The sequence below is a fragment of the Mesoplodon bidens genome, assembly GCF_964165515.1.
Source record: "Mesoplodon bidens genome assembly, chromosome: 19".
Classification (NCBI taxonomy): Eukaryota; Metazoa; Chordata; class Mammalia; order Artiodactyla; family Ziphiidae; genus Mesoplodon; species Mesoplodon bidens.
The window spans coordinates 19295158-19318882 of record NC_138179.1 but is presented as its reverse complement, the minus strand read 5'-3'; the positions used below and the strand labels follow the sequence as shown (position 1 = coordinate 19318882).

The window sequence follows — 23725 nt, the reverse complement described above, 5'->3', positions numbered from 1 at the left end:
CGTTGGGTCTTCATTGCTGTGCACGGCTTTCTCTCGTTGCGACGAGCTGGGGCTACTCTTCGTTGCAGGGCGCGGGCTTCTCATTGCAGTGCCTTCTGTTGTTGTGGAGCACGGGCTCTAGGCACGTGGGCTTCAGTAGTTCTGGCACTCGGGCTCAGTAGTTGTGGCTCTTGGGCTCTAGAGTGCAGGCTCAGTAGTCGTGGCTCACGGGCTCTAGAGCACAGGCTCAGTAGTTGTGACACGCGGGCTCAGTAGTTGTGGCTCGTGGGCCCTAGAGCACAGGCTCAGTAGTTGTGGCGCACAGGCTTAGTTGCTCCGCGGCATGTGGGATCTTCCCAAACCAGGGCTGAACCCCGTGTCCCCTGCATTGGCAGGTGGATTCTTAACCACTGTGCCACCAGGGAAGTCCCAGCCTTGTTTTTTTTTTTTTTTTTTTTTTTTTTTTTTTGCAGTACGCGGGCCCCTCACTGTTGTGGCCTCTCCCGTTGCGGAGCACAGGCCCCGGACGCGCAGGCTCAGCGGCCATGGCTCACGTGCCGAGCCGCTCTGCGGCATATGGGATCTTCCCAGACCGGGTCACGAACCCATGTCCCCTGCGTCAGCAGACGGACTCTCAACCACTGCGCCACCAGGGAAGCCCCCAGCCTTGTTTTTATCTTTCCTCTGTCCCTCTGGCCTCCCAAAGACCTGCTTCACACCAGAGAATTCTTGTGGCTGACAATCACCTGCTCCAACCGTCCCCAGGCGCTCTGTGGGGTTTCACTTCCCCTGGCCTCCCTCAGCCCAATAGCCACAGCCTTGCTACTCACACAGCCAGAGGAATTCCCAAAGTGCCTCAGGCCGGGAGGACTCAGGGACTGACAGCCCAGCCAGCGGCCTCCCAGGAAAGCAGGGATCCCAGCCTGCAGGGCTGAAAGGGCTCCACACGCCTGGTTGCCCCCTCCTCTCCCCTTTATGCCCTCCACCCCCAATCCAACTCATGCCTCCCCAGCTCCAGTCTAATCCTAGTGGTAGCCTCTGACTGGCCTCCCCATCTCCTCTTGCCTCCATCAGGGCCTCAACTCTGATTACAGTCTCCCCACTTGCTCCCCACGGCCTCAGCAGAAAGTGCAAGCTCCCAGCCTGGCCCCCAAGAAACCTATGATCCAGCCCCAAACACCCTTTTAGAATAAATTGCTGCTTCCCCCGGCTCCTCTCCTGATCAGAGCGTGCACTTTGGCCCCACGTGCTTTGGCTCACGCTGACCCCTCTTTCTGAACGCCCTTGCCTGACCCCATTCCCTGCTTTACCGATTTTTTCAGCCTTCAAGGCCCAAACCATACGCCCCTCCTCTGTGAATTCTGTCGGAACCCTCAGTTTCTCGTCCTGGGGCTGCACAAATGATGCTCTTCCGAGTCTGTCCTGGATTAGAGCCACTTCTACATGTGTCCTGTATCCCTCTGAGCTCCTCGAAGACAGACACGCCCACTGGGTCTGGTGCTATCTGCAACCCTAGTCCCATTCATTCCACAGCTGTGAGCTGGTAACTGATGAACCCATATCCTGGCCTCGGGGGAGGGCCCCGCCTGCCGCAAGCACCTCCTCGGAGCTCCCCAGGCTCCTCCATCCCTCTGCCCCGTGAGGCTCATTCCTGAGTTCAGGAGCTACAAGGTTGACTTCCCCTCCCCTGGGTCCCCGAGGCCCACCCGAGGGTCCCCAAGGCCCAGAGTGCTCAGTCGATCTTGAATGAATCCGCGATCAAGAGAGAAAAGGCTGAATCTTGAATGAATGAATGAATGAATGAATGGACAAATGAATAAGTCCATGAGTGAGTGACATGATGACACAGCAGGTTGAGCCCTGGGGCCTACAGGAAGGAAGGCAGAATGTGCAAAGTTTGCACGCAGCATGCTGCCCCAGAAACAACCAGCCAGCTAGTTCTTGCTTGGGAGCAGGGCCAGGCCACCCCGTCCTCCACGACCTCACCCCGACATTCCACCCAGAACCGCCAGACCTTTGCCCGAGGCCCAGTCCTCCCTGCTGTCCTCACCCACCCACCACCATTGTGCACCCACACCTGGGTGCATATACAGTTTGGGGCTGGACTGGGAACTCACTTGGCCCTCCCCCATTTCAGGCCGGGCTGAAACCAGGCGGGGGTAAGAATAGCAGGGATGTGCTGCACAAGAAGAAGGTCTGCTGGACAGAAGGCCACTGTGGATACACAGCGCCGGCTGGTGGCAGGGCAGCCAGCAGGTAGATGGGCAAGAGCCGCCCAGGATGCCCGTCCCCTTCTCACCTGCAATGATGAACCAGTTCATGTAGTTCAGGAGGTTGATGTAGCAGAGCACGGCCGCAGCCACGTAAGCTCTCCAGCGGGGCAGGCTCCAGGGGCTGGGCGTGGATGGAGAGGGGCACGGACCTGAACCCATGGCCCCTGAGTGCCAGCCTGGCCCCGGGGACCAGCCCTGAAGCCCCTCGGGCCCAGGTTCCCCGCACTCCGCGGACATGCCCCCAGCCTCGCCAGCCTGCAGCTCCCGTCCTGGGACGGGTGCCGGGGTAAAGATGCATCAGCTCTGCACCAAGTCACTTCCTGTGGGCTCCCAGCCTCCCAACCTCAAAGCAGCGGCCCTAACCGCTCGGTATCTTACTGCAGGTCTCTACTGAGCCCAGTGCAGCCTTGAAGGTGAGATTTCATCATCCAAAGCCCCTGAGGCCTGCTGGGGGGAAGAGAGCTCCTGGCCTCACCACCCAGGGTAGCTGGTCCTTTTGACCTAGCCTGGGGCTATGGTAGCTGCCGTGAGAAAGAGAAGCTTTGCAGGACAGGAAGTGAGATGAGTCTCTCAGAGTCCCACTCGCTGTGGGAAGGTCTGGCTGCCACACATGAGATGGGCTGTGAATGGGGGACTCGAACCCGGGTCAGATCAGGAAGGCTGGGTGTTGGCCAGGAGAGCAACACTGGACTGGACCGGAAGTGGAGGCCAACCTGCTCCTGGGTGATGTCCTATCTGGAGAAACAAAGACAGTGAAGGACGGCCGACAGGAAGGCAGCCTGTGGGCAAAACTCAACATTGGATGTGAAGTTTAGGGGGAGATTTCTGATGAGGGGAAAGATATTGGCATGCTCTTACAGATTGTTTATTAGTAGCAGGTGGGAGGAAGGGTAACGATACAGGAGGAGAATCAGGCAACATCTTGACCAAAGGATTAAAATAGCATCACCACCGAGGGGCAGGATTCCCACCAGGAATGCATGACCCCAATCTAATCACGTGGAAACATCAGACAAACCCAAATGAGGGACACTATTTTTTTAATAGACTTTATTTTTTTATTTTTATTTTTTTGCGGTACACGGGCCTCTCACTGTTGTGGCCTCTCCCGCTGCGGAGCACAGGCTCCGGACGCGCAGGCTCAGCAGCCATGGCTCATGGGCCCAGCCGCTCCACGGCATGTGGGATCCTCCCAGACCAGGGGCACGAACCCGTGTGCCCTGCATCGGCAGGCGGACTCTCAACCACTGCGCCACCAGGGAAGCCCAGTAGACTTTATTTTTTAGAGCAGTTTTAGGTTCACAGCAAAACTGAGCAAGAGGTTAGGATTTCCCATTGACCCCTCTTTACTCTTTACTCCCATTTGCCCCACACATGCATAGCCTCCCCTATTATCAGTACCCCACCACCCCCGAGTGGGACATTTGCTTCAGTTGATGAACTTGACCCATCATTATCACTCAGAGTCCATAGTTTACATTAGGGTTCATTCTTGGTGTGGTACCTTCTACGGGTTTGGACAAACGTACTGCATGTACTCACCATTATAGTGTCTTACAGAATAGTTTTATTGCCCTAAAATCCTCTGTGCTCCGCCTATTCATCCCTCCCTCCCCTCATCCTCTGACAACCACTGATATTTTTACTGTCTCCATAGTTTTGCCTTTTCCAGAATGTCATATAGTTGGAATCTTACACTATGTAGCCCTTTCAGATTGGCTTCTTTCTCTTAGTCATTTGCATTGAAGTTTCCTCCATGTTGTTTCATGGCTTGAGAACTCATTTTTTCTTCTTCTTTTTTAAAAAATTTATTTATTTAATTTATTTAGTTTTGGCTGCACTGGGTCTTCATTGCTGCACACGGCTTTCTCTTGCTGCGATGAGCGGGGGCTACTCTTTGTTGCGGTGTGCGGGCTTCTCATTGCGGTGGCTTCTCTTGTTGCAGAGCACGGGCTCTAGGCGCAGGGGCTTCAGTAGTCGCGGCGCGCGGGCTCAGTAGTTGTGCTGCACGGGCTTAGTTGCTCCGCGGCATGTGGGAGCTTCCCGGACCAGGGCTCAAACCCCTGTCCCCTGAATTGGCAGGCGGATTCTTAACCACTGTACAGCATTTTAAATGCATTATCTCATTTGATCTCCCAACACCTCTATACAGTCATTTCCTCCATTTCTGGGATGAAACTGAGACTCAGAGGGGCTTAAGTGAACTGCCCACAGCCACGGTTAGTACCCAGGGGAATCAGAACGGGAACCCAGATCTATCTGCCAGCAGCTCTTAGTCCAGCCCCAGCTCTCCAGCACTGCTTTATAAAGACCATGTAGGGAGACAGCTCTAGCCCCTGGGTCTCCAGCCACTCAGTGTTTGAGAGAGGAGGAGGCCCTGTGTCTAAAGGTTGTGCCCCTGAGTTAGAAACTATCCCATCCCCCTCCTCCCCCTGCACCTGCTCCGGCAGTGAGGTCACTAGGGCTCCGTGCCCTGAGGCCTATCCCTGCAGCTTCGGAAGAAATAAGCCCCCTTGGTCTTCTGGCAAGTGGACCTGTCCAAAAGAACCAAGACTTTGGGGGAGGGAGGGCTCTTCCTCCCTGGCCTTCTTTCCAGAAAGTTAAGGGAAGGAAGCAGATGTCCTCTACTTCCTCATGGAGAAACAGAGGTCCAGGGAGGCAGCCCACCACTCTGTATTGACACATGTGTGGCAGAGCTGGCGTGGTCCCAGGGCTCCTGGGCACCCCTGTGCGGACCTCTGCGGGCTCAAGTTCAGTTGGGCACCACTCCCTTATGTTTTGTGTCTTTCTTCGTGAGCGTGTGTCTTGTTCGTGATTGTCTCTCCAGAGCCTAACCCAGGGCCTGGCACAAAGTAGGTGCTTTAATTAACTGTTGGATTAAGAAATGAATGGGTTCCTCTAAGCTTCAAGTCTGCTCATCTGTAAAATGAAGACCGAGATGCTTGTGCCTCAAAGAGTCAGCCAGAGCTTTCCCGGTGTGGGCATCAGCCCAAAGGGCGAGTTTCCTTTCTCCTCTAGACTCTCATCTCTGTTCTGACCTCAAGCTCGGGGAGGGACCTGGGGACGAAAGATGTCCCTGGTGTGCGCCCCAGTTCACGGGCACCATGCCCCCAACTTCTTCCTTTTCAGATTCTGAAGAGCGCCTTGAGGCAAGGGAAGGGAGCAGGTCCTACCAGCCTAGGGCAGGGACTTGGAGCCACGGGACCTGCGCTGACGCAGGCGAGCCGGGCGCCACCGGCTGCCCCTTTGGCAGGTTCTCATTTCTTCCTCGTACTGCATAATATTCCATTGTCTGGATGGGCCGTGGTTTATCCATTCACCTCCTGAAGGGCATCTTGGATGCTTGCAAGTTTTGGCAATTATAAATAAAGCTGATAAAAAACATCCATGTGCAAGTTTTTGTGTGGCCATAAGTTTTTAACTCCTTTGGGTAAATACCAAGAAGCACAGTTGCTAGATCAGATGGTAAGAGTATAGAAGACTATTTTTTTAAAGGAACTGTATTATTCAAAATGTCAAGGTCACAAAAGACTAAGAAAGACTGAGGGATTGTTTCACATTAAAGGAGATGAAAGAGATATGATAATTAAATGCAACATGGGATCCTGGACTGGGTCCTAAACTGGAGGATGAAATGCATATTATTGGATCAATTGATAAAATTGGAATGTAGATGATAGATTAGGAAGAAATAGATCAGTGTTGAAGTTACTGAAGTTGATGACTGCACTACGGTTATGTAAGTGAAATCCTTGCACTGAAGCATTTAGGGGTAAAGGGCCATCCTGTAAGCAACTTACATTCTAGTGGTTCAGGAAAAAAAAAAAGATATAGCAAGAAAGCAAATGTGGCAAAATGTTAATAATAGATGAATTTGGGTAAAGATTCCTTGGGTTTCTTTGTGCAATATTGTAATTTTTCTGTAAGTTGAAAATTATTTCTAAATAAAAAGATAAACCACAAAATGACAAACAATTAAAAATGGGCAATGGGGCTTCCCTGGTGACGCAGTGGTTAAGAATCCGCCTGCCAATGCAGGGGACACGGGTTTCCGCCCTGGTCCGGGAAGATCCCACATGCCACAGAGCAACTAAGCCCATGTGCCACAACTACTGAGCCTGCGCTCTAGAGCCCGAGAGCCACAACTACTGAAGCCCGCGCGCCTAGAGCCCGTGCTCCGCAACAAGATAAGCCACTGCAATGAGAAGCCCGTGCACCACAACAAAGACCCAACGCAGGCAAAAATAATAAAAAATAAATAAATTTATTTTTTTTTAAATGGGCAACGGACTTAAATAGATATTTCTCCAAAGGAGATATGCAAGTGGTCAACATGCATATGAAAAGATGCTTAGGACTCTCCTGGTGGCACAGTGGTTAAGAATCCACTTGCCAATGCAGGGGACACAGGTTCAAGCCCTGGTCCAGGAAGATTCCACATGCCGCGGAGCAACTAAACCCGTGAGCCACAACTACTGAGTCCGCGTGCCACAACTACTGAAGCCCGTGAGCCTAGAGCCCGTGCTCCTCAACAAGAGAAGCCACCACAATGAGAAGCCTGTGCACCGCAACAAAGAGTAGCCCCCGCTCACCACAATCAGAGAAAGCCCGCGTGCAGCAACGAAGACCCAACGCAGCCAAAAATAAATAAATAAATAAATTTATAAAATGGGGATAATGATAGTACATACCTCATAGGGTTGTGGCGGCTTAAATGAGTTTGAAATGTTCCTAGAACTTTGCCTGGTGTTGAGGAACTGCTATGTCAGTGTTAAATAAAATAGGGTTTTCCCCAGCACACATAGATGAGACTTTGGTCTCAGCCCTGCCCTCAGGGCCGAGGAGTGACAGGCAGAGCTACACCCTCAAGTATGAGTGCATGAGTGAGAAACCAAGCCCGCAAGCACACACACACACTCACGCTCATGCAAACTACACAAGAGCACTGAAGCTAGTGAACACTGGGACAGAGCTGCCCCCCATCCAGAGGCAGCTGCCCCAGATACACTGGTCGTGGTCACCCCTTTCCAGGTCCAGCCCTCACTATGCCAAGCCCAGAACGCCACCCTGCCTTGGCTTTCAGAGCAAGGGAGCAGCTCACGGAGTCAGAACCCCCGGGATTGGTCAAATCCAGGAAACTGGGTGTTGGCCAGGAGCACAGCATCAGAATACGACCGACTGCCCTGGACTCCTCGGCTTCCAAAGGTGGGTTCCTACCAGGGATTCAGGATTTGACCTCTAGAGGGGTTCTGCATGAAGAGGCTTTGCCCCAGAGGCATTTTAGGAATAAAGCAGAAGAACATCACGTCCCAGGAGCAGGAGGCTGGTGGGGGGCAACACAGAGTCATGGATGACCACGTAGGAAGCCTGGGGTCCAACACTACGAGGGGCAAACAAGAGGCTTTCCCTCTCTGCGCCTCAACTACCCTATCTGAATGTTGGTAGCCATGGTGGTGGAGGGATTGGATGGCCCTAGAAGGTCCACTCAGCTTTGCAGTTTGTGTGTACGTCTCTCACTCGAAGGGACGGGAAGCAGGAGGTTTCAGGGTTGGTTAACTCAGTGGCACCATGGTCTACGGCCATACCACCCTAACACGCCCTATCTCATCTGATCTCGGAAGCTAAGCAGGGTTGGGCCTGGTTAGTACTTGGATGGGAGAACTCAGTGGCACCATGATGTCATCGAAGATGCCAGTGTTTTCCATCTTTCCTCTCTGAAATCTTTACAGTGTTGGCCTTTGTGTACTTATCTATTGCTGTATAACAACCCCCCCCAAATGTATGGCTTTAAGCAACAATATTTATTATCCCTCATGGCTTCAGTGGGTCAGGAATTCAAGAGCAGCTTACTGGGGGTTGTGGCTCAGTCTCTCATGTGGGTGCAGTGAGATATCACCTGGGGCTGTGCTCACCTGAAGGCTTGGCTGGAGCTGGAGGGTCCACTTCCAAGGACCCCCATGGCTCACCCACATGGCTGGCAAGTCAGCGCTGGCTGTTGACTCCTCTCTGCAGATCTGCCTGAGCGTCCTCACAGTGGGGTATGTGTCCTTACAGTGTGGTGGCTTGCTCCCTCCAGAGGGAGCAATCCAATAGGGACCAGGGCAGAAACTTCAATATCTTTCACAATCTAGCCCTATAAGTCTGCATTCTGCTGTATTCTAATCGGTCACATAGGCCAGCCCTGATTCACTGCAGGAGAGGACTACACAAGGGCATGAAAACCAGGAGGCAAAGCCACCTGCAGATCTTCTTGAAGGCTGGCTACCTCAGCCTTCATCTGCAGGTTTGCCCTCTCACATATAAGAAGGAAGATTTCTTTTCTTTTTTTAAAGATTTTTTTGATGTGGACAATTTTTGAAGTCTTTATTGAATTTGTTACAATACTGCTTATGTTTTGGTTTTTTTGGCTGAGAGGCATGTGGGATCTTAGATCCCTGACCAGGGATCAAACCTGCACCTCCTACATTGGAAGGTGAAGTCTTAACCACTGGACCGTCAGGGAAGTCCCAATAAGGAAGATTTCTCCTGAAATATGTTCATGTGCATTTATCAGAGAGGAAAATCTTCCCCAGAAATCCCCCAGCCAGCATCCCCTCAAGACCCTCCAGCCAGGTTTGAGCCAATGTCCGTGACCCAGCTGCAAGAGAAGCTGGGACGTTGGGCCCCATGGGAGGCTGCCTCTGTTAGTAAAGAAGAGGAAGGAAAGTAGCCGTTGGGTGAGCAAACAACATCTTTCACAGAAAGCTAACCACTTTGGTGCCCTACAAGAGGGAGTGACCACACTACTAGGATAAGGGGGTGTCATGTGACCCTTTATATTTGGAGGGTTTAAACAAGCCTCTGGTATGGGTTCCCAAGGAGAAAAGGAAATACTGTCCTAACCTGGGGCCCCTGAAGCGAGCGGGCACACTAACTAGGGGGAAGTGTACAGGAAAGAGAGCTGCGACACGCTGAGAGCCACAGGCTTGGCATCTCAAGCCTGCGAGCCCCTAGCTGAGTTTAGCCTGTTTTCAAAAGGACACAACAGCATCCTTCACCAGCAGGTCCTATGGACTGGTTGGGATCAGGCTCCAATAGTGACACCATGTGGTCATACGAAGCAATAGCAGCCATGAACTATTCCAGGCATAGTAAAAACCCCCAAAGTTCATGGATAATTCAGGGTGGTCTCAAGATCCTGGATTTCTTGCTAATGAGACACATGCAAGCATGAGTGGTTAATTGGGAAAATAAGAGCTGTGATCATATTGTATCCCACATTATGGAACCTACCATTTTTATAAAGCATATACCCAGGGCAAAAGTATAGAAGCATATATCCCAAAGAGTTAACAGTATTTATCTCAGGCTCCTAGAATTATAGGTATTTTTTTTCCTTTCTTTTCTTTTCTTTTTTCTTTACTTGCCAATAGTAATAATAGCAAATATTAAATCGTACTCACCATGTGCTGGACACTGCCAACTCCCTGTGAATTGGGTATGATAATTATACTTATTTTTTAGAATCAGAAACAGCCCCAAAGAGGCTTAAATAACTGCCCCACCTCGTTCTGAACTCTGTGCTCCTCTCCTTTTTGCTATACTATCTTTTTTTTTTTTTTTTTGGGGGCCGTGCTTACGGGATCTTAGTTCCCCAACAAGGGATTGAACCCAGGCCCCAGTAGTGAAAGCACCGAGTCCTAACCACTGGAACACCAGGGAATTCCCTGTACTACCTTACTGTCTCATTTGTATATACTAAATTTTCTGCAGTACCTCACTTACATAATAATTTTTTTTTTTTTTTTTTTTTTTTTTTTTGCGGTATGCGGGCCTCTCACTGTTGTGGCCTCTCCCTTTGCGGAGCACAGGCTCCGGACGCGCAGGCTCAGCGGCCATGCTCACGGGCCCAGCCGCTCCACGGCATGTGGGATCTTCCCGGACCGGGGCACGAACCCGTGTCCCCTGCATCGGCAGGCGGACTCTCAACCACTGCGCCACCAGGGAAGCCCCATAATAATATTAAAAAATAAAAAGTAGTGGCCTGTATAGTTTTTATGATCACACCAAAAAATAATGCTATGAAACAAAACAAGATAAACATGACCGACCATGTGCCATACCTGTGGCTGAGGTAGGGTCAGGGCTGCTGGTGCTGCATGGGCGCAGCTACACCAGTAAGGTCAGGATTGTGTGCCTGCAGAAGCCCACTTCCCCCTTCACCTGGGCTCTCCTGTTTTGTTTTTTTTCTTTTTTGGCCATACCACGAGGCTTGCAGGATCTTAGATCCCCAATCAGGGATCAAAGCCGGGCCCCAGCAGTGAAAGAGCCGAATCCTAACCACTAGACCTCCAAGGAATTCCCTGGGCTCTCTTGATTTGGTAGCAATTTTGAAAATTCCTCCTTTTCCTTGGAAGCTATGAATACAAGGACTAGCAGTTAATAGGGACCCAGCCCTGGTGAGCGGTGGGCCTGAACTGGGGGCAGGGTGAGGCTGAGGGAGGCTGCCAAACTAAAGGGAAGATGGGAAAAGAGAAGGAAAGGAAGAAAGGGAGAGGGAAAGAGAAGTGGGCAGAGACAGATGAAACAAAGGAAGGGAATTTTCTAAACTTCCCCCATCCCCGGCTCTCAGTGTTCCCTGAGCTCTCAATATCCACCCATTGGGCTCATGATGCCACCTCCTACTGGTGTTTCCAAACTCCACTCAGAGGTCACCTCCTCCAGGAAGCCTGCAGGCTTGGCTGAGTACTTATCTTTATCCTGAAACTTACTGCTCGTTATTGGGATTTTCTCTCTTTCCCATGAGTCAGTAAAAGCCCCTCAAAGGAAAGGCACTCTTTCTGCCTCCTCCAGAGTCTGGCCCAGGCCTTGACCAGAGCAGCAAGACAGATGGATGTTCTGATTGAGTGAATGAAACATGCTTCTCAGGTGACCAGATGCACCAGCCTGGGACTAATTATTTTCAGCAGAGGTATTTCTTTTTATTTATTTATTTATTTATTTATTTATTCATTCATTCATTCATTCATTCATTCTTATTTTTGGCTGTGCACTGGCTTTCTCTAGTTGTGGCGAGCAGGGGCTACTCTTCATTGCGGTGCGCGGGCTTCTCATTGCGGTGGCTTCTCTTGTTGCAGAGCATGGGCTCTAGGCTTGCGGCCTTCAGTAGTTGTGGCACATGGACTCAGTAGTTGTGGCTCGCAGGCTCTTGAGCGCAGGCTCAGTAGTTGTGGTGCACGGGCTTAGTTGCTCTGTGGCACGTGGGATCTTCCCAGACCAGGGCTCGAACCCATGTCCCCTGCATTGGCAGGCAGATTCTTAGCCACTGACCACCAGGGAAGCCGCTCAGCAGAGGTATTTCTGTCGCTCCAGCCTTTACTAGCAAATAGCTAGAACTCTGTCCCCTTTTGAAAACATGACCCAACACACTTCTTTGGGGATCATGCAGAGGGTGGCGTGCTTGTGCACGGAATGTTCTCTCAAGTATAGAGCACCTAGGAGCTCTCTGCACACAAGGACACCTCTCTGTGGGGCTTCCGGCAGACCTGGGGAAGCAATCCCTGTATTAGTGTTCACAGCTCCCTTCCCTTTTGGTGTGGACTAGGATCTGAGGAGTGGAGCACAGCCTAAGTGGTGGCCTGAGCCACCACTTCCCTGGTGGTCCAGTGGTTAGGACTCTGTGCTTCCACTGCAGGGGGCATGGGTTTGATCCCTGGTCAGAGAACTAAGATCCCACCTGCCACGTGGCGCAGCCAAAAATAAAAATAAAAAGTTAAGCTGGAAGCCCTGACTCTCTTGTTATTTAGGGCAATTTATTTTCCAGGGGCAACCTAGACCCTCATGCAAAAAGACAACGCCTGTCTTCCCCATGTATTCAAGCATAACTGAAAGCGACAGGAGGACAAGCTGAGTCATGACGCCCAGTGAAAGAATTTGGAGACCCAGGGACTTGAAGCTCAGGTTCTAGTTCCAGCTCTGCCTCTAGGTGTCACGTGTCCAGCTGTTACACTCACACCACCAAAGAGAAGAAGGAGTTCCTGGCTCCTGGCTCCACGTGAGACTACCCCACCACCAAGCCACTGGAGAGATGAGGCCTTCATAGCTGCCCAAGAGAACAGACACTGCAGCAGGTAACCACCTCACTCTTGACCACATTACCCTGGCAACTAAGGGGGCAAGGAGCCCATGGTCCCCACACCAAGCAGCTTGAACTACTTATCTGTTGCTGCTTAGCAAATTACGCCCAAATTTTATGGCTTAAAACAATAATAATATTTTTAATTATAAGAATTATACACGGGACTTCCCTGTTGGCGCAGTGGTTAAGAATCCGCCTGCCAATGCAGGGGACACAGGTTCAATAATCCCTGTTCTGGGAAGATCCCACATGCCGCAGAGCAACTAAGCCCGTAAGCCACAACTACTGAGGCCACATGCCACAACTACTGAAGCCTGCGTGCCTAGAGCCCATGCTCCAGAACAAGAGAAGTCACCACAATGAGAAGCCTGCACACCGCAATGAAGAGTAGCCTCCACTCGCCACAACTAGAGAAAGCCCGTGCGCAGCAACAAAGACCCAACACAGCCAGAAATAAATAAAATTAAAAAAAAAAAAAAAAAGAATTATACACCATGACCAAGCAGGATTTATCGTAGGGATGCAAGGTTGGTTTAATATCTGAAAAATCAATTAATGTGGGCTTCCCTGGTGGCGCAGTGGTTGAGAGTCTGCCTGCCAATGCAGGGGACACAGGTTCGAGCCTTGGTCTGGGAAGATCCCACATGCCGCGGAGCAACTAGCCCCGTGAGCCACAATTACTGAGCCTGCGTGTCTGGAGCCTGTGCTCCGCAACAAGAGAGGCCGCGATAGTGAGAGGCCCGCGCACCGCGATGAGGAGGGGCCCCCGCTTGCCGCAACTACAGAAAGCCCTGGCACAGAAACGAAGAGCCAACACAGCCATAAATAAATAAATAAATAAATAAAATTTAAAAAAAAAAAAAAAAAAAAAAAAAAAAATCAATTAATGTAATATATCACATCAATAAACAAAAATCATATGATCTCAATGGATGCAAAAAAAAAAAGGCATTTAACAAATCCCATACCCTTTCCTGATTAAAAGCACTCAAACTAAGAATAGAATGGAACTTCCTCATTCTGAAAAAGGGCATCTATGAAAAATCCACAACTAACATACTTAATGGTAAAAGACTGGATGTTTTTCCCCTAAGATCAGGAATAAGACGAGAATGTCTGCTCTCACCACTTCTACTTAACATTTTAGTGGAGGTTGTAGTCAGGGCAATTTGTCAAGAAAAAGAAATAAAAGGTACCCAGATTGGAAAGGAAGAATTAAAACTATCTCTAGTCGCAGATGATATGATCTTTTATATGGAAAACTCTAAGGAATCCACTAAAGGACCTTTAGAACTAATAAATGAGTTCAGCAAGTTTACATTGTATTTCTATACACTTGCAATGAACAATACAAAATGAAATGATATATCAACTATGTCTCATTTTTAAAGTTTTTTTTAAGAATTAAAAAAAAGAATAACCAAATGAAATTGAGAAAACAATTCTGCTCACAATAGCCTCAAAAAATAAATAAAATAAGACACAAATGAACCTATCTGTGAAACAGAAACAGAATCATGGACAAAGAGAACAGACTGGTGGGAGGGGGAGGGGGTTGGGAGAGGGATGGATGGGGAGGTTGGGGTTAGCAGATGGAAGCTTTTCTATATAGAATGGATCAACAACAAGGTCCTACTGTATAGCACAGAGAACTGTATTCAATATCCCATGATAAACCAGAACGGAAAAGAATATTGAAGAAAGAATGTATAGAGACTTCCCTGGTTGTCCAGGGGGTAAGACTCTGAGCTCCCAATGCAGGGGGCCCAGGTTCGATTGGGAATTAGATCCCGCATGCATACCACAACTAAGAGTTCACGTGCCTCAACTAAAAGACCCCACGTGCCACAACTAAGACCCATTGCAGCCTAAATAATAAATAAATAAAATAAATATTTTTTAAAAAAGAATGTATATATGTATAACTGAATCACTTTGCTATACAGCAGTAATTAACACAACATTGTAAATCAACTACTTCAATTAAAAAAAAAAAAGTCACCCAGTCACTCTCTGTCCCAGCTTCATAGTTTAATGCTCTGCATGGCTCCTATCACTGTCTGCTAGTTTTGGTTTTTTTTTTTAATTTTTTAAAAATACCTTTATTGGAGTATAATTGCTTTACAATGCTGTGTTAGTTTCTGCTAGACAACAAAGTGAATCAGCTATATGTATACATATATCCCCATATCCCCTCCCTCTTGCATCTCCCTCCCACCCTCCGTATTCCACCCTCTAGGTGGTCACAAAGCACTGAGCTGATCTCCCTGTGCTATGCGGCTGCTTCCCACTAGCCATCTATTTGACATTTGGTAGTGTATATATGTCCATGCCACTCTCTCACTTCATCCCAGCTTCCCCAGATTTTTTTTTTTTGATGTGGACTATTTTTTTAAAGTCTTTATTGAATTTGTTACGATATTGCTTCTGTTTTATGTTTTGGTTTTTTGGCCTCGAGGCACGTGAGATCTTAGCTCCTCGACCTGGGACTGAACCCACACCCACTGCATTGGAAGGCAAAGTATTAACCATTGGACCACCAGGGAAGTCCCTGATAGCTTTCTTGTTTGTTTTCTTTCCTTCCCACGGTCGGTGTTAGCAGCTGCTGCTGTCATTAGTACCTGGCACTCAGGCTGGGCTCATTCACATTTTCATAAAGAAGGGAGTGAATTGCTGTGTGACTTCTGGTAGGTCAGTGCTATTCTCTGAACTTTCTCCATGAAATAAAGTTATGTGACTGGATAAGCTCTTTGCTTCTGAGGATCAATCAGCCTTTAAGGCAGATCAGAGTTATGATGGTCAGTGACCACTAGGTGTTGCTAAAGATACCTTTTTTGCTAAGAGTCAGATCCATGGCAGGGTAGTTCCAAGGCTGGACAGGAGGGCTAAACGGTCAGCTCACCACTGTGAGGGTCTCCAAGAACACCTGGAGTCAGCACATGCCTACTAGAGGCAGGGGTCTCCAGTGACTCAGCCAGCCAGGCAAAGGCCCCGGGGCTGGGGCCTCAGTCTTCCCATCTGTCCATTGGGTGTAGCCTCATTGTCCAGGTTCTAATTCAAATCCTTCCTGGGTAGCAGAATTGGGGTGGGAGGAAAGGAAGATGGAAAAGGGGAAGAGGGTACCCTTTTCCTCCCTCTTCTGCTCTCAGGGGCCCTTCTCTTGGGACAGGGACATGTCTTTCCCAGGGTGAGCTCAGGGTGCCCACACATTCAACAGGAAATCTCCTGTGACAGGGTGACTTCATTATCACCATGCCTGCGATGAGGCAGAAACAATCATGTTCCACGGAATTCCTCTTGTGTGAGTTGGGGAGATCCTGGAGGAGGAGGGGAAATGTATTTTTCTAAACCAACAAATGTTAAGACCATTAGTAGCTCAGGGTTCAAGAAACACAGGCCACCAACCAGTTTTGCTAACACGTCAGAGTCAGCAGACCCCTGGTTTAGAGGAAACCCTGTAAGGAGCCGCTTGGGGTCCCAGGCATCTATGAAACAGAAGAGCCTCAGGGAGAGGCACTGATCTGTGCAAGGTCTGCACTTTCTTCCTTCTGATAAAACACACACACAGAATAGGCTCAACACATTGCTATGAGTATTGAGTCCAGGGAGAGATCAGTTTGGGTTCTGGGAGAGGAAGGAGAGAGGCAGCCAGAGACAAGAGGAACTGCTTGGGGCTTCGGGGTGACTCTTCAAGTCCCCACGTCTTGGGACTTCTCTGTGGTCCAGTGGTTAGGACTCTGTGCTTCCACTGCAGGGGGTATGGGTTTGGTCCCTGGTCGGGGAACTAGGATCCCCACATGCCGCGTGGCGTGGGCCCCCCACCAAAAAAGATCCCAGATCTTCAGTGAGAATGAATTTTTCTGCACACATCCAAGTGGTCAAAATGGTTAACGCAAGAGGGGTTATGCCTCTTGCCAGAAGGCTCATCCTCATCCTGATTCGATCCAGCCCCCAAAGAGAAAGGGGGCATCCTTTCAGGGGTATATTCAGACCCAGGACCCATGAAAGACTTGGGAACACAGCCTCCCACGCCTTGTCAAACACCCATGGGCAAGAGGGGAGGAGCTGAGAAAAGGGAACCCTCTTGCACTGTTGGTGGGAATGTAAACTGATACAGCCACTATGGAGAACAGTATGAAGGTTCCTTAAAAAACTAAAAATAGAACTACCATATGACCCAGAAATCCCACTACTGGGCATATACCCTGAGAAAACCATAATTCAAAAAGTCATGTACCACAATGTTCACTGCAGCTCTATTTACAATAGCCAGGACATGGAAGCAACCTAAGTGTCCATCGACAGATGAATGGATAAAGAAAACGTGGCACATATATACAATGGAATATTACTCAGCCATAAAAAGAAACGAAATTGAGTTATTTGTAGTGAGGTGGATGGACCTAGAGTCTGTCATACAGAGTGAAGTAAGTCAGAAAGAGAAAAACAAATACCGTATGCTAACATATATATATGGAATCCAAAAAAAAAAAATGGTTCTGAAGAACCTAGGGGCAGGACAGGAATAAAGACGCAGACATAGAGAATGGACTTGAGGACACAGGGAGGGGGAAGGGTAAGCTGGGACGAAGTGAGAGAGTGGCATGGACTTATATACACTACCAAATGTAAAATAGACAGCTGGTGGGAAGCAGCCGCATAGCACAGGGAGATCAGCTCGGTGTTTTGTAACCACATAGAGGGGTGGGAGGGAGACACAAGAGGGAGGGGATATGGGGATATATGTATATGTATAGCTGATTCACTTTGTTATAAAGCAGAAACTGACATACCATTGTAAAGCAATTGTACTTCAATAAAGATGTTTAAAAAAAAAGGCAGAATACAACTATACTCCAATAAAATCTAAAAAAAAAAAAGAAACCCACACACTTCAACTAAAGTCACAACCAAAGGGTGGGGGGGGGTAAGGGGGAGGCAGAATAAAGCAAATGCGAATTTACGTATCTATCTATCTAATCAGCTTTATTGATATATAATTCACATACCATACATTCACCCATTAAAATTGTACAGGTCAATGGTTTTTAGTCCTTTCAGAGTCATGCACCATCACCACAATCAACTTTAAAACATTTCCTCAGGGAGTTCCCTAGTGGTCTAGTGGTTAGGATTCTGGGCTTTCACTGCTGTGGCCCAGGTTCATTCCCTGGTTGGGGAACAGAGATCCTGCAAAGTGTGCAGCGCAGCCAAAACATAAAAATAAAAATAATAATTATAGTAATAAAACCCTTCATCAGCACAAAAAGAAACCCTGTACCCATGAACAGTCACTCCCCATTTTTCCCCAACTTCTCCCCTTTACCCCCCACCTCAGCCCTGGCAACCACCAGTCTACTTTCTGTCTCTATGGATTTGCCTATTCTGCACATTTCATATGAATGGAATCATACATTGGCCTTTTGTGTCTGGCTTTGTTCACTGAGCATAGTGTTTTCAAGGTTCATCCATGTCATCACGTGGATCAGTACTTCATTCCTTTTTATGGCTGAATAATATTCCATTGTAGGGATCCACTATGATTTGTTTATGCATTCATCATTGATGGACATAGGGGTTGTTTCCACCTTTTGGCTATTATGAGTAATGCTGCTATGAGAATTCATGTACAAGTTTTTGTGTGAACCTATGTTTTCAATGTATTGGGTATATACCTAGAAGTGGAATTGCTGGATCAAATGGCAGCTCCATTTTTAACAGCTTGAGGAACTGCCAGACTGTTTTCCACAGCAGCTGAACCATTCTACATTCCCACCAGCAACATGCAAGGGTTCCAATTTCCCCACATCCTTGCAAACATTTGTTGTCTGCCTTTTTGATTCTAGACATCCTAGTGGGTGTGAAGTAGTATCTTACTTACTGAAGTTTTGATTGGCACGTCCTTCATGACTAATGATGTTCAACATCTTTATGTAGTTATTGGTCATTTGCATATCTTCTTCAGAGAAAGGTCTATCCAAATCCTTTGCCAATTTTTATATTGGGTTATTTTTCTCTTTATTGTTTGTTTTGTTTGTTTGGTTGGGTTTTGGTCACATGGCTTGTGGGATCTTAGTTCCCCGACCAGGGATGGAACCCGGGCCAGGGCAGTGAAAGCGTGGAGTCCTAACCACTGGACCACCACCAGCGAATTCCCTGTCTTTTAATTGTTAAGTTGTAAGAGTTCTTTATATTTTCTAGATACAAATCCCTCATCAGCTACATGATTTGCAAAACTATTTTCCCATTCTCCCATGGGTTTTTTTTCACATTCCTGATATTTGATTTATATGTTTTAAGGATATATTATTAGGTAATACAACTTGAGATTTTTTCATCTTCGCAGGTTGTTCCTGTAATCATAATGTAGATATTCTTGTTTTTCCTCACAAATATTTTTTTATTATTTGTCTTAAATAATAGTTTGTTTGATATTTGTAGATATACACCAGCTTTCTTTTGGTTAGTATTTTCTATTTATTTTCAACCTTCCATATCCTTGTTTTAGATGTTTTCTCTTGTAAACGGCATGAATCTGGATTCTTTTTATAATCCAATCTGACAGCCAATCTGCCAAGTTGGAGCATTTACAATTATCGTGACTCAGGCTAAACAGAGGTGTCTGCAATCTGCCATGGGCTGGACAGGAGGAGGGAAAAGGAACTGCCATTTATCAAATGTTAGTTTTGTGCCAGCCCTGTGCCATGTGTGTCCCACAGGTGGCCTTGGTCAATGCTCACACTGTGTTGGCATAAATATCATTAATCCTTTTTTTAAAAATTTATTTTCAGCACCACGCAGCTTGCAGGATCTTAGTTCCCTGTCCATGGTTTGAACCCACATCCTCTGCGGTGAAAGTGCGAGTCCTAACCACTGGACCGCCAGGGAATTCTTGAAAGTTTTTTTTTAATTGAAGTATAGTTAATTTACAACATTGTGTTTTTATCAAGTGTACAGCAACACTTTTTCAGTTATACATATATATGTGTGTGTATATATATATATATCCTTTTTCAGATTCTTTTCCTTTATAAGTTATTACAAGATATCGAGTATACTTCCCTATGCCATACAGTAGGTCCTTGTTGTTTACCTATTTTATATGTAGTAGTGTATATATGTTAACCCCAAACTCCTAATTTATCTCCCCCACCACTACTATTTTATAGAGGAAGGGACCAAAGTTCTGCACAGTTAAGTCACCCAAAGGCACACAGCTAGTAAGTGGCAGAGTCAGGGCCCTGATGGGCTCCAGACCCCATCCCCACGACCTGCAGGGCATCCAGGAACCCTCCCAGAACGGGCAGGATCCAGCTGAGCCTTGAAGGTCAGATTGTGATAGAGAAAGAAGGAAAGAGTTTCCAGGCAAAGGGAACAGTCACAACTGTTGGGTGCCGAGGTGCATCACGGTCAGAGCGTGAGGCCCCTGTTCCACTTAACCCAGGCCACCCACAGGTATAGAAATGTCTGTTCCCCACACTCACTCCCACCCCCTGGCATTTCTCCTGACCATGACAGGCACAATAGGTCAGGCTGAGAGCTTTCACAGGAATCTGGCAAACAAGGCAATTCTGTTCCTGTTCCAGTTGTGTTCTGGGGAAATGTTTAACCCACTGAGTGGGGAGGGGGACTTGTAGCATTTGTCAATTGCCATGGTATAAATACTCCCATCGTGGCCAGACTTGCAACATCACTAAATACACAGCGCCTGCAAGCCCAGAAGAGCCAGCTCCAGCCCACCACCCTACCTACTCCCTCCTGGAAAACTATGCCCAAAGGTATGCCCAACTGCTACTGGAGGCTGTGCCTTTCTAGTGGGGTGCAGATGCTTCATCACACCCCACCCCCCCTTCTCCTTCTCCAGCTGGGCTTGGCAGTCTCTGCCCTTCAGGGAGCAGTAGAGAGACACAGTTGAAAGAGAGCACTGGCCCAGCGAGCTGCTGGAGACAATGGATGCACTGTGAGTGCTCAGGGGCACCCTTAGTGCACGCACAACTCTGTGTGTGCCCGTGTTTGGGGGCTGCTCTGGAAGTTGAACCGGAACATGCACCCGTAAGCGGTGATTTTTTAAATGTGATGTTTTAAGATTACCTGTGGGGCTTCCCTGGTGGCGCAGTGGTTGAGAGTCCGCCTGCCGATGCAGGGGACGTGGGTTCGTGCCCCGGTCCAGGAGGATCCCACATGCCGCGGAGTAGCTGGGCCCGTGAACCATGGCCGCTGAGCTGAGCCTGCGCGACCGGAGCCTGTGCTCCGCAACGGGAGAGGCCACAACAGTGAGAGGCCCTCGTACCCCCCCCAGAAAAAAAAAAGAGTACCTGTGGGGGACTTCCTGGGTGGTCCAGCAGTTAAGACTTTGGGCTTCCACTGCAGGGGGCATGGGTTCGACCTCTGGTCAGGGAACTAAGATCCTGCATGCCATGTAGCCAAAAAGGAAAAAAAAAAGTACCTATGTGTTCATTATGCCCACAATTGTGTCTTAAGCTCTTAACTACAAGGGGCTCCTCTCTGCTGTTCTGAACCCCTTCCCTGCTTCCGTCCCCATGGGCACAGCAACTTCATTCAGCCTGGGTCTCACATATGGCCCAAGACAAACCTAGAAACCTGTTGCAGGGGGATGGGCTGGGCCAGGTGAAGGTTCATGGGACACAGCTGAATCCTCAGGTGAATTGGAATCATGGTCAAGGAGGACAGCGAGCAGGAGGAAGCGGGGTCGGGGGGGCGAGGGCAGACAGGCTGTCAGCAGGAGGCAGGCAAGGAGGGGGTAGAGCGCAAGTGGCAGAGCCAATGATTCAGGAAAGGGATGCTCAACACCAGTGGAAGAGCCTTCAGTCATCTGCCTGCAGGCACCCTTGGTCCCACTGCAGAGGCTTGTGGGAGGCAGGGAATGGACACATGTCTAAATCAACCCAAGGGACCTGTGCCAGCCAACTACCAGCTGACTCCATCACTCAAACTGAACGGCATCTTCTTGGCTCCAAATTTGCTGGTGGGCAGAGCTCCAGGGAGAGGCTTGATTCTAGCCAGGGAGAGGCTGAGTTCCCAGAAAGGGAACTGGGGCTGCTGTGTCACCTGAGGTCCCCAAATGCAGCCTCTCCACCCACACTGCCCCCAGGACTCCTCTCCCCTCTCCTCCCTTCCCTGCTCCTCTCTTCCCCCATCTCCCTGCCCAGCTCACTACACCCATCACTGGGCTGGTCAGAGTTTTCCCAGAGGATTGTTTGTAACCTGTGTGCATGTGTGAGTGTGCGTGTGTACCTACAGTGCATGTACAAACCCGTGTGTGCTTGTCCATACTGTGAACACTCAAGTGTGCCTGTGCATGCACAATACCCCCATGTATGCCTGGACATACACACATAGACGCCACGTGTGCCTAGACCTTGAATCCTCTTCTTTGGGGGTTATTTTGCCAGTATTCCAAATATCACCTACAATGGATGTTAAAATGGCAGCCACTCACATCTAAGGTCCCTCAGGGGACTTCCCTGGTGGCGCAGTAGATAAGACTCCATGCTCCCAATGCAGGGGGCCAGCAGGGTTCAATCCCTGGTCGGGGAACTGGATCCCGCATGCATGCTACAACTAAGAGTTCGCATGCCACAACTAAGTAGCCTGCGTGCTGCAACTAAGGAGCCCACCTGCCGCAACTAAGGAGCCCACCTGCCGCAACTAAGACCTGGTGCAACCAAATAAATAAATAAATAAATAAAGTCCCTCAGAAGTCACCCAGTTCAACCCTACCAGTGCTTCTCAGAGAGTCACTATTGGTATTTGTGAGGGTTTTTGTTTTTGTTTTGGTTTTGGTTGCACTGCGCAGCTTGTGGGATCTCAGTTCCCCCACCAGGGATCAAACCCCAGCGTTCAGCAGTGAAAGCTTGGAATCCTAACCACTGGAGCACCAGGGAATTTCCACTACTGGTATTTGAATAGAGATAATTCTCCTTTGATGGGACCAACTCCCAACCCACTGCATGAGTTTAGTATTCTTGGTCCCCAAACCCTAGAAGGCACAAACCGCTAGAAGCACTCCAGAAATGCCCTCACAAGTTTCCAACCTCTCGTGGAGGTGGGACAGTAGAGACCCAGGTAAGGACACCCCAGGCTTTGTCAGTGGCTGGATTTTCTCCACAGAATCTCTGGAAAGTGTCTGGCCCCTGTGCTTAAACTCCCAAGAACTGCTAGCTACCTACCTCCTGAAGCCATCCATCCCACGCACAGACAGCGCTACCTGAGAGAAGGTGCCCCATCACTAGTCCCTCTTCCTCCCCTCAGGGGCCACCCAAGTGCTGACCCCACTCACCTGGGCCTCACAGTGCTCCGAGGAGGCCAGGCCACAAACAGGTGGGCTGGATAGGGGAGGTTCCTGAAGACTCTGGAAGAAGAGAAGCCCGTCTGACCAGCAAGAAAGCGGTAGAAACAAGGTAGAGCTCTGAGCTCGGCCAGGTGGCAGCTCTCGGGTCTGAGGCTTCAAGATGCAGGAGATGCCCACAGATACTGAAAGGGCTGCCTTCTCTCCTGCCATCCTGTCTACTGCTGCTCCAGGTGGGCGAGTGTGGTAGGTGGGGAGGAGGGGTTGCTGGGAACCGAAACTAAAGCAAAACAGCTCCGCACTCGGGCCCAGGGGGCCCAGCTGGGCTAGTGTGCTGTGGAGCACGAGGTGGTGAGGGCGGGGGTGGGGTGCGGGTGCCCAGGAGGGTTGGTGCTGTGTGCGGCCCGTGTCTTTTTTTTTTTTTTTTTTTTTTTTTCAGTACGCGGGCCTCTCACTGTTGTGGCCTCTCCCGTTGCGGAGCACAGGCTCCGGACGTGCAGGCTCAGCGGCCATGGCTCACGGGCCCAGCCGCTCCGCGGCATGTGGGATCCTCCTGGACCGGGGCATGAACCCGTGTCCCGTGCATCGGCAGGCGGACTCTCAACCACTGTGCCACCAGGGAAGCCCTGCCCGTGTCTTTTGATGGACCTACGTACCCCATTCCCGCGGGTACGTGTTGGGGAGCCCAGTTGCCCAGGGACGACCTCACTGTGCCAATCGTCCCGCACCCATCTGGGGCAGAACTTTTTTGCCCAGTGTAATCCCTGGAACCTTCGTTTTTTTGGGTTTTTTTTTTTCCAAGCCGCGAGGCATGCAGGATCTTAGTTCCCCGACCAGGGATCGAACCCGTGCCGCCTACAGTGGAAGCACGGAGCCTAAACCACTGGACAGCCAGGGAAGTCCCAAGCATTCCTGATAAAAATACTTGAGAAGACCTTCTTCTTTGGAAGTTAGATCTATGCACACAACCATCTTCCATCTGGCAAACAGGCTAATGTTGCTTACCCAGATTTTTTAAGTCTAGCTTGATGACAATTATCTAACAAT

At 49.2% G+C, this 23725-nt stretch overlaps 1 protein-coding gene and 1 long non-coding RNA gene across 4 annotated transcripts in view; both read right to left on the bottom strand.

The window, feature by feature from the left end:
• The window catches only part of SPNS3 (SPNS lysolipid transporter 3, sphingosine-1-phosphate (putative)), a gene marked incomplete at its 5' end in the record, with an annotated part of 44776 nt that extends 42287 nt beyond the window's left edge, over positions 1 to 2489 (bottom strand). For 2 of the 3 annotated variants that reach the window (XM_081219245.1, XM_081219244.1), the window contains one exon: positions 2279 to 2456. In XM_081219245.1, coding sequence (XP_081075371.1) covers positions 2279 to 2411 — 133 coding nt within the window. Of the gene's footprint in view, positions 1 to 2278 lie in introns of all 3 variants that reach the window. The other variant, XM_081219243.1, reaches the window with a different exon arrangement.
• A 150-nt stretch (positions 2490 to 2639) lies between these two features.
• Positions 2640 to 22818, bottom strand: LOC308607392. Its single transcript, XR_014013997.1, has 3 exons — positions 22670 to 22818; positions 20685 to 20777; positions 2640 to 2987 (listed from the first exon to the last, which is right to left on the bottom strand). It is a non-coding gene; the product is annotated as an uncharacterized lncRNA (long non-coding RNA).
• Positions 22819 to 23725: the final 907 nt, after the last annotated feature.